Source organism: Pyxicephalus adspersus, unplaced genomic scaffold (genome assembly GCF_032062135.1).
Source record: "Pyxicephalus adspersus unplaced genomic scaffold, UCB_Pads_2.0 Sca124, whole genome shotgun sequence".
Classification (NCBI taxonomy): domain Eukaryota; kingdom Metazoa; phylum Chordata; class Amphibia; order Anura; family Pyxicephalidae; genus Pyxicephalus; species Pyxicephalus adspersus.
In genome coordinates this window covers 4090-20315 of record NW_027317131.1, presented here as the reverse complement: position 1 = coordinate 20315, position 16226 = coordinate 4090, and the positions used below count along the sequence as shown (strand labels likewise).

General features: G+C 36.6%; 1 protein-coding gene across 1 annotated transcript in view; it reads left to right on the top strand.

Annotated features, from left to right (window-relative positions):
• The window catches only part of LOC140344879 (olfactory receptor 1M1-like), a 7736-nt gene extending 1608 nt beyond the window's left edge, over positions 1-6128 (top strand). Inside the window, exons 2-3 of the mRNA XM_072432073.1 lie at positions 1199-1400; positions 5461-6128. Coding sequence (XP_072288174.1) covers positions 1199-1400; positions 5461-6128 — 870 coding nt within the window. The remainder of the gene's footprint in view (positions 1-1198; positions 1401-5460) is intronic.
• The last annotated feature ends 10098 nt before the right edge of the window (positions 6129-16226 follow it).

The window sequence follows — 16226 nt, the reverse complement described above, 5'->3', positions numbered from 1 at the left end:
TATATATATATATATATATATATATTTATATATAAACACATATACATAAGAGCAAACAAAAGAATGTGTGTGTGCTTGTGACTTTTGTGGGAAAATCTAGGCAAAGCTGAGACTTCGCGCGTGGACAGTCGCAAGATTTACCGGCAGGCGGCTCCTCTGATCAGGCATCGTACGCCTTTAGATAGGCGCCTATGTAGAGGAGCTGAACTCGGTTAACTCTTGCCTAACAGGAAAGAAATAAGTGATTTTAAAATATTCTTTTTTCTTAGCGCATATAGATGTTTTAAACATTTGAACAGCACAAACAGTTTTTTTAGGGCTAAGGGTAATATGTGTGTTATTAGAAAGAATGCTTTTTTAGGGGAACAGTGACTTTTAATGCAAGCTCGCCAGTGTAAAGCTGCCGGGGATGCGCTATTGATTCCTTGGAAAACAAGTTTGCTAGGCAATCCTACTGCATAATGGCAATTCAATATCAATTGTATTGATTGCCCATTCTGCTTATCTAAAGGAGTCCAACGACAATATAAGATATTACCTAAAGCAACCCAGTGCAAAACACACCAGTGGTCATTGTCATTTTGATGGGAAGTCAAGCAGGAATCAGGAATTACTGATGTTTCCTGTACTTCTGGAATAGCCGAGCTACTGTAGAACATTATGTCAAGTGTGTCCGGCAGCCAAGAAGTACACGAACGAGGAAGATGCAACCAGATACCTCAGGTTGATCCACGTAAAATATTTCTGCCACCTCTACATATGAAACAACAAAACAAACAACATCCAATGCAGACTTTTAAGGCAGCTAAAATCTTCATAAATGTATTAAAATATAATTTATCATTATAAATGATTTGGAAAGTGTGTGTGGTCTCTGATGATTACAAAGAATGTTTTTTGTTGCCTTGTGTTATGTTGTTAGTAAATAAGAAAATAAGATAAACCTGGATTTACTTTAAATAACAAATTATGTTAAAGATTTTTTATTTGTAATCACCTTAAATTTGATTTGGCATTAAAGTAAGCCCATGGCTACCTTATTTACTATTTGTGTGCAAAGCGAATACACTTTTCAATCTACTGCTAACATTTATAAATATGGTCAATTTTTATTTTACTTTCTCGTGTGACACAGACCACACATATTGGAAATATCACCACATTCTTCTTTCTGGGATTTTCTTGCATAACTGTATAGATTTTGCTTCTTTTCACCTTGGTTCTTATAATATACATTGGGACAATATATGGAAACTTCATGATCATCATGCTGATATATTACAGTAAGACCCTCCACTCTCCCATGTACTTCTTCCTCTCCCAACTCTCCATATGTGACATCTTGCTAAGCACAGATATTGTTCCTAACATGTTAAATATTATTCTACATGAGCGGACCCCGTATCATTTTCTGGCTGTATCATTCAGTCTTATGTGTTTGGTTCAACAGGAGGATTTGAATGCCTCCTTCTATCAGTGATGTCCTATGATTGCTATCTAGCCATCTGCTCCCCTCTTCATTATGTCTCCATTATGAACCATGCACTTTGCATTAAATTTGTTCTTGCATCCTGGCTTTTGAGTTGTTCCATGGCATTCATTGTAGCACTTGGTATATGTCAGCTAGAATTCTGTGAAACAAATGCTATTGACCATTTCTATTGTGATTTAAACCCTCTGATGTAACTTTCGTGTTCAGATACATCAAGATTTCAAGTAGAAGAAGCATTGATGTGCTTTCCTGTTCTAACAGTCCCCTTTCTTGTGATCATGGTTTCATACATCAATATTTTTTTAACTTTGTTGAAGATCCCCTCCTTTTCAGGAAGACAAAAATCTATCTTTCCTCTATTCCTGATCTTCCCAATTGAATTGTACAAACCTTTCATTCTCCAGGAGTAATAATTAACTCTAAATTAGTACTACTAGAGAATTGTTGGCCGCAACACAGGCAGGTCCATATATAATTGACTGAAACTTCTAATACCTTCAATTCTACAGTATCCTAGCTGGGCAAAACTTTGTTTCTTGTATTGGCTTTTATTTCTTTTAAAGTTTTTTTCCCTTATCTACACATTAAAAAATGTAATTTATAAAAAAGTATCTTGTGGTAATGTTCTTAAAACATTCCTAATTTCTACATTTCCTATTAAATCATAAATATGATCACTCTGTAGGTCAGGGGTGACAAACTCAAATACACAGTGGGCCAAAATTAAAAACTTAGGACAAAGCCCCAACTTGAAACTGAAAATGCACCGCTACTACAGTTCCCTGTGTCTATAAAACAGTCCAATGCCGGGCTGTTGGTCTATAGACGTGAGTGATGCTAGGAATTATAGTAATGGTGCTATATCAATGCAGGGGCAGGCCAGCTGCAATTCATATTTAGGATTCCTTTGGGGGCAAAAAAAAAAGGACATTGCGGGCCAGAGTTTGACACCCCTGCAGTAGGTAAAACAAAACCTAGCACTATAACACCCAACCCCTTATTTTTTGAATAGAGAAAGGGAAGTAAGAGGGGTCAAAAAGGGGACTTAGAGGGGTGAGCCTGTGGTTAGCTGGGAGAAGTGGGTCGTACAAAAGGTGTCCCAGTCCTTCCAAATTTTATAAAATTTGTCAGTTCTATCCTGAATGGACACTGTCAGATATTCAATAGGGGGGTATCTTGAATCCTGCTATACAGGATTTCTGTGAATAAAGTTGTTGTCTTCTTCCAGTGGGAAGCAATAGGAGTAAGAGCTGAGAGCAGGATGTGGGAGTCTAACATCTAGAGGGGCAGTATGGTGAGTAACTGCTGAGAGAAAGCGATTGGCCCATTACCAAAAGTCAATAATCAGGGGGCAGTCATAGAAAATGTGCTCTAAAGTGCCCTTATCAGTCCCATACCACCAACAAGTAGAATCCGCAGTGAGGAAGAGATGGTGGAGAATCACCAGGGTATGGAACCATGGAAATAATATCTTGTACATGTTCTTATACATCATAGAACATATATTAGCATTTGTCTTTATGTCAGTTGTATCTAATGGCAATTCTCTGCCTACCCTTTGGCATAAGATCCATCCCTGCAGATTTCAAAGGGAGTGAGGACAGGAAAACCAGTAGGGGGGTGGAGGGATAGGGCATAGTGTCTAATTTTAACAGTACACCCAGGTCTGCTTGTAGATTATAGACATCCTGTATGGATTTTTTTCCATGACATAGTTTGGTGTCATCCGTAAACACAGAAATTGTACTTTTAGTCCCAAATTCTATACCATTTATAAAGATGTTAAAGTAATGTTACAGTAAAGGTACCAACATTGAACCCTGGGGTACCCCACTAATAACCTTAGACCATTCAGAGTATGAATCATTAATACAACTCTCGGGGGTACGCTCTTTAAGCCAGCCTGCAGGTAACGGTGTCAAATGCTTTAGCAATGTCCAAGCACACTATATCAGCTGCTACTCCACTGTCTACCTGCCTATTTACTTCATCATAAAAAGAGAGTAAACTTGTTTGACAGCTTCAGTCTTTCTTGAAGCAATGCTGACTATCATTTATACTACGATTTTCAAGCTGAAACTTCTCTATGTGGTTCTTTATCAAACCCTCTAGGACCTTTCCATCTATGGACATTAAACTAACCCGTCTGTAGTTACTTGGTAATGACTTTGCTCCCTTTTTAAAGATAGGAACCACATTGACCTTACGCCAATACATTGGTATCATGGCAGTGATTAAAGAAATAATGGCTTTGAAATAACTGAACTCAGCTCTGTGAGGACACGTGGATGTAATCCATCGGGTCTTGGTGCTTTGTCAACCTTAATTTTGCCCAACTGTTTCTCAATTATATCTATTTTGAGCCATTGTGACTCATTTAAGGCAGTGGCATTGCTTTTATGAATTTGGACTTGAGCTTTGCTATTTACCTTTGTGTACACAGAGCTAAAAAAAAGTGTTTAGTAAATACACCTTTTCTTTATCCCCAATTACTAACCCAGAGACATCCTTTAAGGGGCCTACATGCTCGAATCTGACCTTTTTGCTATAAATATATTTAAAAATGTTTTGGGGTTTGCCTTACTTCTTTTGCAATCTGTCTTTCATTTTATAGTTTTGCACATTTTATCTCCGTTTTACATCTTTTGTTATATTCTTTTTTAGTTTTCAAATGATAAAGGTGATCCTTCCTTTTTATATTTTTGGAATGCCGTTTTCTTGTTCTTTGGATTTTTTAAGTTCATCTGTGAGCCACTTATGTTTTAATTTTAGCCTCTTAAGCGTATTACCCATAGGAATACCAGCGGGTACATATGAATGGATTTCCAGAATTAGAGTTGGGAGTGCACATGATCGAGGGGTGGACAGATGGGTATGGCTAAAGGTGATGAAGTCTTGGCTATAATAGGGACAACAGTCCCTAATCTCTGTCTCTCTTTCATTGGAGTCCAGCCAGGTTGCAGGATATAGGACTCTGTTAAAAAATATCTTATTATTTAAGATCTGCATGAATATTTGAGCTAGTAAAGACTGGATGTTTTTTGAAAAGTGCATTATCCCCTTAAAGTTGGGTTTAATTCTATTTGTTCAACATGGCAACCAAGGAAGTAACATTTCAGATAAGTAATAAACAGTAAAAGGCTATAGGTATTTAATATATTTCAGCACAGGTCCTCTTTACTCCACATTGATGTCTCAAAGCAACTGATTATTTCAGTATTTCTAAATATTTCGATCACAGTCACAAATGTGAACCTAGGGAAATCTTGATTGCTCTCAATGGAATCTTTAATATTCAAAAAAAGATATAAATATTTGTATGCAGAATGTTTTTTTTTTTAAATATGCCTGGGCTAATTTACCAACACATAATATTTACAATATATAAGAGATACCTATTCTTTTTTTCTTATTTTATAAAACTTTTTACTTCATTTCTTAAACTAAAAAACTAAAACATTTAACAAATGTAATTTTTTGGGGTTCTTTAAATTTCAGTAAAATTTTAACCAAATATGGATGTCAATCAAATATCATTACTGAATCAAGTAAGTATTTTATTATTACCTTTTTGTTTTTTTAGCAGTTACGGTATATGAAATACGGTATATGAAAATTCAAAATAATAAAGTTGTGTAAAAAACTATATTGTTCTTTTTTTTGCCCTAATTACACAATATTTAGCAACTATTTATATTATATTTTTTTTTTGTTTTTTATTTTTTATTTTTTTAATAATTAAATGTGAATGGGCTTTTAAAGCTACCCCATGGCTAACTTATTAACTATCTATTATTATGTATACACTTTTCTTATTACTGCTGGAATGTATAAATATTATTAACAATTTTATTTTTTATGTCACACAGACCACACATACCAGCAATGCCACCACATTCTTCTTTCTGGGATTTTCTAGCATAGCTGTATATAATTTGCTATTCTTGCTATTCTTTGCTATGCGACTTCCATATCATTTCCTGGCTGCATCACTCAGTATTATGTCTTTGGTTCAGCAGAAGTATTTGAATGTTTCCTGCTGTCGGTGATGTCCTATGACCGCTATCTAGCCATCTGCTCTCCTCTCCATTATGTCTCCATTATGAACCATGGGCTTTGCAATAAACTAGTTCTTGTATCCTGGATGTTGGGTTGTTCTTTGACATTCATTGCAGCACTTGGAATATGTCAGCTAGAATTCTGTGGACAGAATGCTATTGACCATTTCTACTGCGATCTAAATCCTCTTATAAAACTTTCATGTTCAGATACATTCAAAGTTCAAGTAGAAGCAACCATGTTGTGTTTTCCTGTGCTAATTGTCCCCTTCATTGTGATTGTGGTTTCTTACATTTCTATTGTTCTAACTCTGGTAAAGATCCCCTCCTTTTCAGGGAGACTGAAATCCTTTTCCACCTGTAGCTCCCATCTCACAGTTGTCTTTATATTTTATGGAACTTTAATTGCTGCGTATCTGATACCAAAGGAAGGACAATCTCATATGATCGGTAAGATGATGTCAATGTTATACACGGTTTTAACTCCCTTTTTAAATCCTTTCATATACAGTTTGAGGAACAGAGATATCAAGGACATTATAAGAAATTTTGCATATAACCAAAGGACCAATATTTAAACCTCCGAAGAAATGCAAGAACAAAACCAATAAAAAGTTGGAATACCACTAAAGGTGTAGAATGCCACATCCTAAACAAAAATGTATTTTTACATTCCATAAACACACTGCAACATATTAAAAGTTTAATAAAATGTCAACACAAAGCCCCTGATTCATCAATAAAATCCACGCTCGCTGGAAGCGCGAAAGTACGCGCGGCCATCGATCGCGGATTACCGCGGTCCGGACTCGAGTATGCGCGTACGTAAAGCTGCCGGATATGCGCGGCTCCGGCCGCGATCTTTTTCAGTTGCTGAATAGCGCGATCGCGTACGATTCCGGATCGCGAATACGAATGCGGGACCGATAATCCGATTCTGCTTGATGAATCAGGGTCAATGTGTACCTAGAATTTTAAAAACCAAACCCCCTTATTTCTTGAATGCATGCTCCATCCCTGTATCCCCAATTATTCCTAAAATATTGGGTACAAATTGAGATTTGTGTCTGGTAGCTATTGGCTAGCAATGAGCAATTGCATAGGCAGCAGATGAAAAGAGACGGGGCAGCTATTTTTTTCTGAAACTAAACATTAACATGAGAAACAATAGCCACAAATGTTGTACAATGGCTGGATAACATGTAGGCAGCTTGGTTAGGCTGCAAAATTAAAAGGAGAAAGAAGGCAACTTTGATCTTGCAATTAAAGTTATAGTGTATTACCTTAAAAAAAAAATATAGTCACAAATCTTGTTTAGTGACCAGACAGAATAGATGACAAAATAAAAGGGAAATATGATACTTTTTTTGGTTGTTTTCTTGGCTATGAAGAATATAATCTTTCATCTGAGAGACATAAGGCCTAATTTAATAAAGCTCTCTAAAAATGGAGAGGATAAACTTTTATCAGTGGAGCTGGGTAATCCAGCAAATCTGAAATGGATCTGGTCCAGGATTAAAAACATCTGCTAACAAATAGCAAATGACTCTTAAGAAATTAATTCCAGGTTTGCTGGATCACCCAGCTTCACTAATGAAAATGTATCCTCTCCAGCTTTGGAGAGCTTGGTGAGGCAGTTTTATTTCTTTTTTGTGATTGAAATAAGATTTTATTATTTGAGATAAAATAGTCATAGATATTTTTCAGTGACTGAACTGTACGTAAGCAGCTAAGTTGAGCCACATTATAAGTAGTGATGGAATTTTCTTCAGTTTAGTATTAAGGTTGTTTAGCTGATTGGTCCTAAAATTTTGGATTCTGAATGTATCAAACACGATTTTGCTGGTGTGTCCTGCTGTGTAGAAAAAAATAGATGAAAAATGTGCTTAGCAGTGGAAAGGGGTAATGTCATGCATTAAAAGACACCATGGATGAAAATCCTTCAATTTACAGCTTTGTTGGCTTGCATGTTTTTTGGTTGGGATTCTGGTAGAACTGGACAAAATAGTCAATATTCTGATAAAGAGTATTTTCACGTTATCTAGAGCCATAAGACACAGATTTTCACTTACTTACCACCCCAGGACAAAAGTTTTACACAAGTGATTAAAACTGTCCAAAAAAGATGAGAGTTGGGTTCATAATTAAGTTTTTTGATTTTCTAACTTTAGCTCTGGTAAACGGGCCTACATTCCATAATCTGAACAAATTGACAAGTCAGCAACCTCATTATAAAAGAACGGCTTCCAGAAGACAAATTCTCATTTCATATTCCCATTCTCCTCAATTCCAGTTTGGATTTATTATGAACTTCATTTTACATCACTGTATTTTGTTTTCCTTTTTTTCTTTTTTCGGGTCAAAATGAAAATCATTTGTTTTGAGGATGATCTTTAAAGCTGTATATATTTTGGAGGATGCAGAATGAGATAATTTATTTGATTTCGCCATGCGAGGGTCTAAACTTGATATTCTGTTTGGCAGCATACCGTTATACATTTGTTTTCCTTATTACTTTTAATAATATCCCCATTAGCAAACTCATAATCAACTCTGTATTGTAATTCCAAATCAATTTTGGGATCTGTGCCACCTGCTGAAGCTAACTTATTAGTATTTAAGAACAAATACTACCCTGGTAAGCCCAGTAATTTTATAGAGCTGGCTGAAGAATCTCCTATTGTAGGGGTCATTGTTATTATTAAAAAATAATTTAATAATAATTTATTATTAAAAACCCTTCCTCTCTGTTACCATTGTTTCTAGGTGCCAAACTCTTTTTCGCAATTACCAAGGGGTCTTATGTCCCCTGTACTCATTCATCATGATAAATGAGTAACTATCTGTCTCTGGGAAACAGGTTTTGGATGTCTCCTTCATTGTAAGTGGATGGCAAAAGTCTGGCATGCCCAGAAAGAGGGAGGCTAAATTCCTTCTGACCTCTCTCCATTTCTGGCCAGGCAGGTTACCGGGGTGGGGCGGGGGAGCTGGTACTAATAGAAGAGGTAATATGCTATCTACCCCCTTTTTAATAATGTCCAGAATCCATGCTTTAGATACGGTCTGGTTTTCATAGTAACGGGGACCCCATTTTTTTCAATAAAAAAATGAAAAATATACAGGTTTATTCAATTTCCCAAATGCCCCATAGCCTATGCCACAAACTAGCTTAAATGTAGTCTTATACAGCTGCAATTTTTTTTTTAGCCAGGGTAAAGGAGACATCACCAAGCCATAATTACTGTTTCTCAAGGATCCAGGCAAGAAGTAGCTGACAAACACCACTCGAGAAATGACAAGGACATACGTGATAGTGGCACAAACATGCTGCCTGCCCTTTATCCGAGGAACCTTAAAGCTGTGCATTACCTACCCCATGTCCTAAGCCACATAGTGCAGAGCTTCCTTTAAAAATAGCCTGGATATGAAGTCGCTTTTGCCATGCCAAGAGCCTTTGTGAACACTTTAAGGATTACAAATGATCTTTGGAAAAATGTTTCCACTGCTCCCCCAAATACCCCCAGCAGTTTTAGTTACAATGACTATGACTTTTCAAAATTTTCTAAAATCTGTTACCCAACAAAAAAAACTCATGCTAATGCTCACCAATCCAATCCTATTCTCATTCCAACAATATATAGTGGTACCTCGGTATAAAGCCTTAATCCGTTCCAGATTGTTGGATTTATATACGACTTGTTCCAAACAAATTTTTCCTATAAGAAATAAAAGGAAAATGATTAACCCGTTCCCATGAAAAATATATTGATAGGGTTGTATAAAATAATTGAAATACTGCTTAATACTAAAATACATAAATACAAAAGCAATTAGATGAAATAAAAGAAATTTCAATTTTACTTTGCTGTGAAGATTTGAGTCCCTACTAGGATGGTGCTGAGAAGGGAGGAGAAGGAGATGTTCTGTAATTCACAGAGAGTTATAGCGCGGGTTGTTCACTGAATGGTAGCAACTGGCGTACTGACACTAGTGGGCAGTCGTGGCTTTGTCTCGAGAGGGGTAAACAAGGGTAGAGCAGGGTGTTATGACTCATTTTGACCCATACAAGTTCTAGCACACGAGTCTTATTCCAAACAAAGGTTGTATACCGAGCAAAATTTTCCGTGTCCAAACAGGACTTATACCAAGTTGGACTTTTTCCAAAGTGGACTTATACCAAGGTACCACGGTATTCTTAAATGAGGGCTTGATGTTAGGAAATGCGTGTACCATCGCAGAATAAAACCCTGTTCGGTCTGTCCAGTAGGGATGAGAGCGCCAAATATTTTGATTTTCATGCAGCAAATAGGGCCTTTCTCGCTTACGGAACATGTAAGCGAGAACAGCCTTGTCATTTGCCATGAGGTAGTGTGCTCGACCAACTCAGATGAACTCTCCACTGAGAAACTACATTGAGAGTCTGCCTACAGTCACTCCCAACGGAGTGGAGAAACTCCATTGAGAGTTTGCCTGCAGTCATAGCTGATTGGAAGCACTTGCGTGCCTCCAATCAGCTGTGACCGCAGTTCCCAATGACAAGTACAGCCCGGTGACCGTGGGAACTGAACTTAGATGAACTCTCAATACAGAAACTCCATTGAGAGGTTATCTGGAGTTTGGCTGCAGTCACAGCTGATTGGAGGCACTCCTGTGCCCCCAATCAACTGTGACCGCAGGTTCCCACGCTCCCGGGCAGTAGTTTTGAACCCAGGGAGCGTGGGAAACGTCACCCTGGACTTAAATGGAATTCCTGAAATTTGCTGAAATAAAATGTAATAAATGTAAATGAGGAGGAGGCAATATCACTCATCTGTACTGTCCAGCGTGTTCATTTTTATTAATGTTTATTTTTTTAAATTTGTCTGGGCTCATCCACTGACACAATGTATTTTTTTGGGGGGGTATTTAAATTTCAGTTAAAGTTTAACCACATATGTATTTTAATCAAATATAATTACTTAATTGAGTAAGAATTGTTACCTCCTTCCATCACCATCAGGTGTGTTAGAATGAGTATGCAACTCAGCTAGACAACTAATTGACAACCAGTTTGTACAGCAAGTGGAAGTGTGTTTGTATACAATAGGGCTAAGATCAGGCAGCACAATGACAACAAACCCATAACACAACTACAAATGTACAGAGGAGTTTTGTGGGGGCAAATCAACATGAGTGCAAATGTAAGACTTTTATAATATTGTTTTTGCCATATTCACTTGGCTTTGCTCATCTTTGCAGGAAACTGGCGAGCGAGTTCACTAGAACTCGGGCCCGACTCACGCTTCATTTCATTGATGAATCAGGGCAATTATTACTATACATTTTGAGTGGTATGAATACTTGAGGCATTAAAATGAGTAATAGGAGTATCAGCACTCAATTTTGAGATTGGAAACCCTTGCACAAAACACATGTATTTAATGAAGTCTTTGTTTTATTTTTGTTTTTAGGAGCAATGGTCAATAGGTAGTAGTGTTATGCACTTGTCACATTGGTGAATATAGAGTGAAAGACCAGTTGGTGATTAATAACTGAAAGTTTGAGTGAATAATATTGTCCTTATTTAAAAGAGTTCTTCTTTCTGAAAACCTGTGACCTGCATATTTTAACATTCGGAGAAGAGATTGGTCCTCTGTCTGAGCGTTCTAGTTAGGAGTCGCTGTGAAGATAGAAGTAAGTAAAGTAATAAGTAAAATTATTAAGTATATATGATTCCTATTTTTGGATACTGTACATTATGTTTATAATCATTGGCTGACACATTCCTAAAGAAGCGGATTTGTGTTACGAGAAACACGTCAAAACTTTTAAGCCTATTTGTATGCTAACGAATCAGTTACTCGACCACAATAATGTTTTTATGTAATTTTAAAATGATTTTTGAATATTTTTTTTTGTCATTTAATGTATTTTTAATGCCTTTAAAGTCCCGGGTCAATTACCTTTTTGTATTTAAATTGTGTTTGTTAAGCAAATGAGGATGTGGCATTGTATAAATATGTTTTTAAAAAAATGGGGATAGCTCCTTAGCTATATATGAGATCTATTACTTTTAGTTTTCTTTCTTCCAATTTTATTATTTTTTAAGTTCCTAAATGTGATTGGACCCCAAATGCTACCCCATGTCTACCTTCTTAACTATCTAATATTTTGCATACACTTTTCTTTTTACTGTGGAAATGCATAACTGCTATATTACTAATTTCTTTTTTCTTATCACACAGACCACACATAATGGCAATGTGACCTCATTCTTCTTTTTGGGATTTTCCAACATAGCTGTATACATTCTGATGTTCTTCACCTTTGTCTCTATATTAAAAATTGGGACCACAAGTAAAAAACTTCATGATCATCATGCTGATATATTACAGTAAGACCCTCCACTCCCCCATGTACTTCTTCCTCTCCCAACTCTCCATATCTGACATCTTGCTGATCACGGATATTATTCCTAACATGTTAAATATTATTCTACATGAGCGGACTTCCATATCATTACCTGGGTGTATCACTCAATATTATGTCTTTGGTTCAGCAGAAGTATTTGATGTTTCCTTCTGACGGTGATGTCCTATGACCGCTATCTAGCCATCTGTTCTCTCCATTAGGTCTCCATTATGAACAATGAGCTTTGTATGAAATTAGTTCTTACATCTTGGCTGTTGGGTTGTTCTATAATATTTATTGCAGCACTTAGCATATGTTGGCTAGAATTCTGTGGACCAAATGCTATTGACATTTCTGCTGCAATCTAAATCCTTTTATAAAACTTTCTTGTTCAGATACATTCAAAGATCAATTGGAAGCAACCTCGTTAAGCTTTCCTGTGCTAACAGTCCCTTTCCTTGTGATTGTGGTTTTAGACATTTGTGTTGTTCTAACTCTGTTAAAGATCCCCTCCATTTCAGGGAGACTGAAATCCTTTTCCACCTGTAGTTCCCATCTCACAGTTGTCTTTATATTTTATGGAACTTTAATTGCCACGTATCTGATACCAAATTAAGGACAATAACGAATCATGGAGAAGACAATGTTATACACAGTTTTGACTCCCTTTTTAAATCCTTTCATGTACAGCCTGAGGAATATAGATATCAAGGACATTGTAAAAAATGTATAAAACCAAAGAACCAATATTTGAAACCTTGAAAAAAAACAGTTGCCCTGAATTATTGCCTAGCCCTAGAACCAAACAGGCCAAATTCCCTCCAGACTTTTTCATCTATTCTGTGCCTTCAATTCTTTCAAAACTGGTAAAACTTTCTATCTTATATTAGCCTATCCCCTCTCCAATCCTGGTCCCTCCTACTGAATCATAAAAAATAATTTTTATTTCTCTTTTGTAATACATTTTAATTTTATATTAGGGCAACTACAGAATTCTTGGCTCCAGCACAAGCCTAGTGCTATTTTTGACAAAACCCTTCTTATCAACCTTCCATTTGCCATCAATTCTACAGTACCCTGGATGGACAAAACTTCATTAGGATTTGGGTCATCTTTCTAGATAAAAAGGACAGCAAAGGCAGGCACAGTTATAATAATTAGTGATTTTAACTACCCTGAGATTGACTGAATAAATGGCACTACAGGTACAGCAAAAGGGCAGAAATGTATACACTGTATACAAAATATTTTTATGGAACAGATTATAGAAGCGCCAACTAGAAATGATACCCTGCTGGACTTAGTTTTTTTCTAACAATGCAAAGATTTGTGCTTATAAAAGAAAATTTGGGTAGCAGTGACCATATTATGATTTCATTTTATGTAATTTGTAAACAGGAAGAAAAACATGAAAGATAAAAACACTCAATTTTAGGAGCGCAAATTTTCCATTAATAAGGGCGACTCTCTGTGACCTGGACTGGGGGACAATATTGTCCTCAAAGAACACAGAACAGAAATGGGAATGTCCTAAGTCTGTTCTACACAAGCACGCTGAAAAATATATTTCAATAAGTTTAAAAGACTGTGGTTAAAAAAGCCATAAAGAATAGGAAAAGGACATTCCAAAAATATAAAAAAGAAGGATCACCTTCATCATTTGAAAAGTATAAAGAATATGAAAAAAATGTAAACAAGAAATTTAATGTGCAAAACTTCATAGTGAAAAACAGATTGCAAAAGAAAGTAAGGCAAAACCCCCAAAAAGTTTTAAATACATTTATTGCAAAAAGATCAGATCTGAGCATGTAGGCCCCTTAAAGGATGTCTCAGGGTTGCTAACTGTGGGTTAAGAAAAGGAGGTTTTACTAAACAGGTTTTTTAGCTCTGTGTACACAAATAAAATGGTAGAGATCAAGTCCAAACTTCTAATGCAATGTCACTGTCTTAAATGAGCCACAATGGTTCAAAAATTATAAGGTTATATTAACAGATGGTTAAAATAGGGTCAACAGGTTTAGGAAAGTCAATCTGTAAACTGATAGAGAACTGGCTTAAAGATCGCATCCAGAGAGTTGTAATTAATGATTCATACTCTGAATGGTCTAAGGTTATTAGTGGTGTACCCCAGGGTTCAATGTTGGGACATTTACTGTTTAACATCTTTATAAATTATATAGTTTGGGATTAAAAGTACCATTTCTGTGTTTGCAGATGACACCAAACTATGTAATGGAATTAAGTCCATACAGGATGTCTATAATCTCCAAGCAGACCTGGATGTACTGTGTGATTGGGCAAATGGCATTTGGGGGAGTCAGAAATGGAGACGGATCTGGGGGTTCTGGTAGATCATAGACTTAATACCAGCATGTAATGCCAAGCTGCAATATCTAAAGCTAGCAAATTACTTTCTTGTAATAAAAGAGGAATAGACTGCAGAGATGGAGACATAATCCTGTACAAAGCATTGGTCACACCACATCTGGAATATGCAGTCCAGTTTTGGGCCCCAGTTCACAAAAAGGACATTGTGGGATTGGAGAGAGTGCAGAGAAGGTCAACTAAACTAATAAAAGGAATGGAGGAGCTCCGCTATGAGGAGAGATTAGCTGAACTGAATCTATTCTCCCTTGAGAAGAGACGTATAAGGGGGGATATGGTCACCCTGTATAAATATATAAACGGTCCATATAGAGAACTCTCTTCCCAATTATTCACTGTAATGTCAATACAAAGCACAAGGGGGGCGCTCTTTGCGTCTGGAGGAAAAGAAGTTTAAGCTCCGGATAAGGAAGGGATTCTTCACTGTAAGGTGTGTGATAATGTGGAATCGGCTCCCACAGGAAATAGTTTCAGCGAGTTCTATAGATTGCTTTAAGAAAAAGCTGGATGATTTCTAGAAACACAGAATATAACTGGGGATTAAGGCTTTAAAGTTAAATTAACAAAGACTTTTGATCCAGGGAACATCTGATTGCCTCACTGGATCAGGAGATAATTTTTTCCACAGTAAAGCAAATTATACCAAGGTTTTTTTTGCCTAAGGTTTTATATCTGGAATATGTTTATTTCTCTAATGGTTAAGCTTGATGGATTTATTAGGTTTTTTAACCTAACTTACTATGTAACTATGTAACATGTTCCAAAGTGCTTAACTCTCAATCTCATTGAGGTGAATAAACTTGATGTTTAGCCAGATTAGTTCAGGTATGTCCTACAGGTGTTGTTTTTTCTCGAATGTCTTGTCACAGAGAGTTTCCATTGCAGCAGGTAGATTTTTCACCCCCAAATGGACTACACTGTCGGCACCATTGTTGATTGGCTGACACAAAATACAATGAAGCTGTTCACAATTAAATGTGAACCGTTCATAAAAATGTATTCAGACTGACCGTATGCTGTCCAACGTGTCTAAAATTGGCTAAAGAAATCATTGCTATGGATTTCCCACCAAACAGAACAGTCACAATATGAGTCAACAGGTGAATTGTATTACGACAATGGAAAAATACTTGTGATCAATCATGTGATGTGAAATCGCAGCATTCAGTTACATTTATTCCAGAAAAATGTTTTCCAGTTGTGGATCAAAAATGTGTGAACTGATTATTATTAATAATAATTTTTTGATGAATACACAGGAGCTGTAGCATTGAATAGGGGTTGCAAATGATAGACCGATACAAACAATGACACAGGAGGAGGAGAGGACCCTGCCCCGAAGAGCTTACAATCTAGGAAGTGGGGGAAGTATCACACAATAGGAGGGGGATATGTAATGGTAAGAAGTGAGGGCTTAGGAGACAGAAGAAGATGGGTAGGCAAGTTTTTAAAAATGGGTTTGACGAGCACTTTAAATTGTGCAGAAAGTAGGAGTAAGCCGAAAAGGACAAGGAAGACTATTCCCGAGAGTCGGGGGAGCTCTAGAAAAGTCTTGGAGCCGTGCGTGTGATGAGGTTATGAGTGAGGAAATCATTAGTATGTCATTGGAGGAGCGGGGAGAGCGGCTAAGGGGGATTTTTCTATCAGGTCAGAAAGGTAAGTGGGACAAGATCTGTTCAAGGATTTGAAGGCAAAGCACAGGAACTTAAATTTGATTCTTAGTTGAATTATAAAAATGGATTCAAACCTATCCCTGCTACTGTCTGAGATTCCTAAAATTAGTTGAAACCATTGCTTGTGATTTTCTACTAAATAAAGCATTTTATACTAAAAAAAAAATCTGAATTGTGACTTTTAATGGTTCTAATCAAATTCATTTAGATTACTTTAGGCCCGGGGTC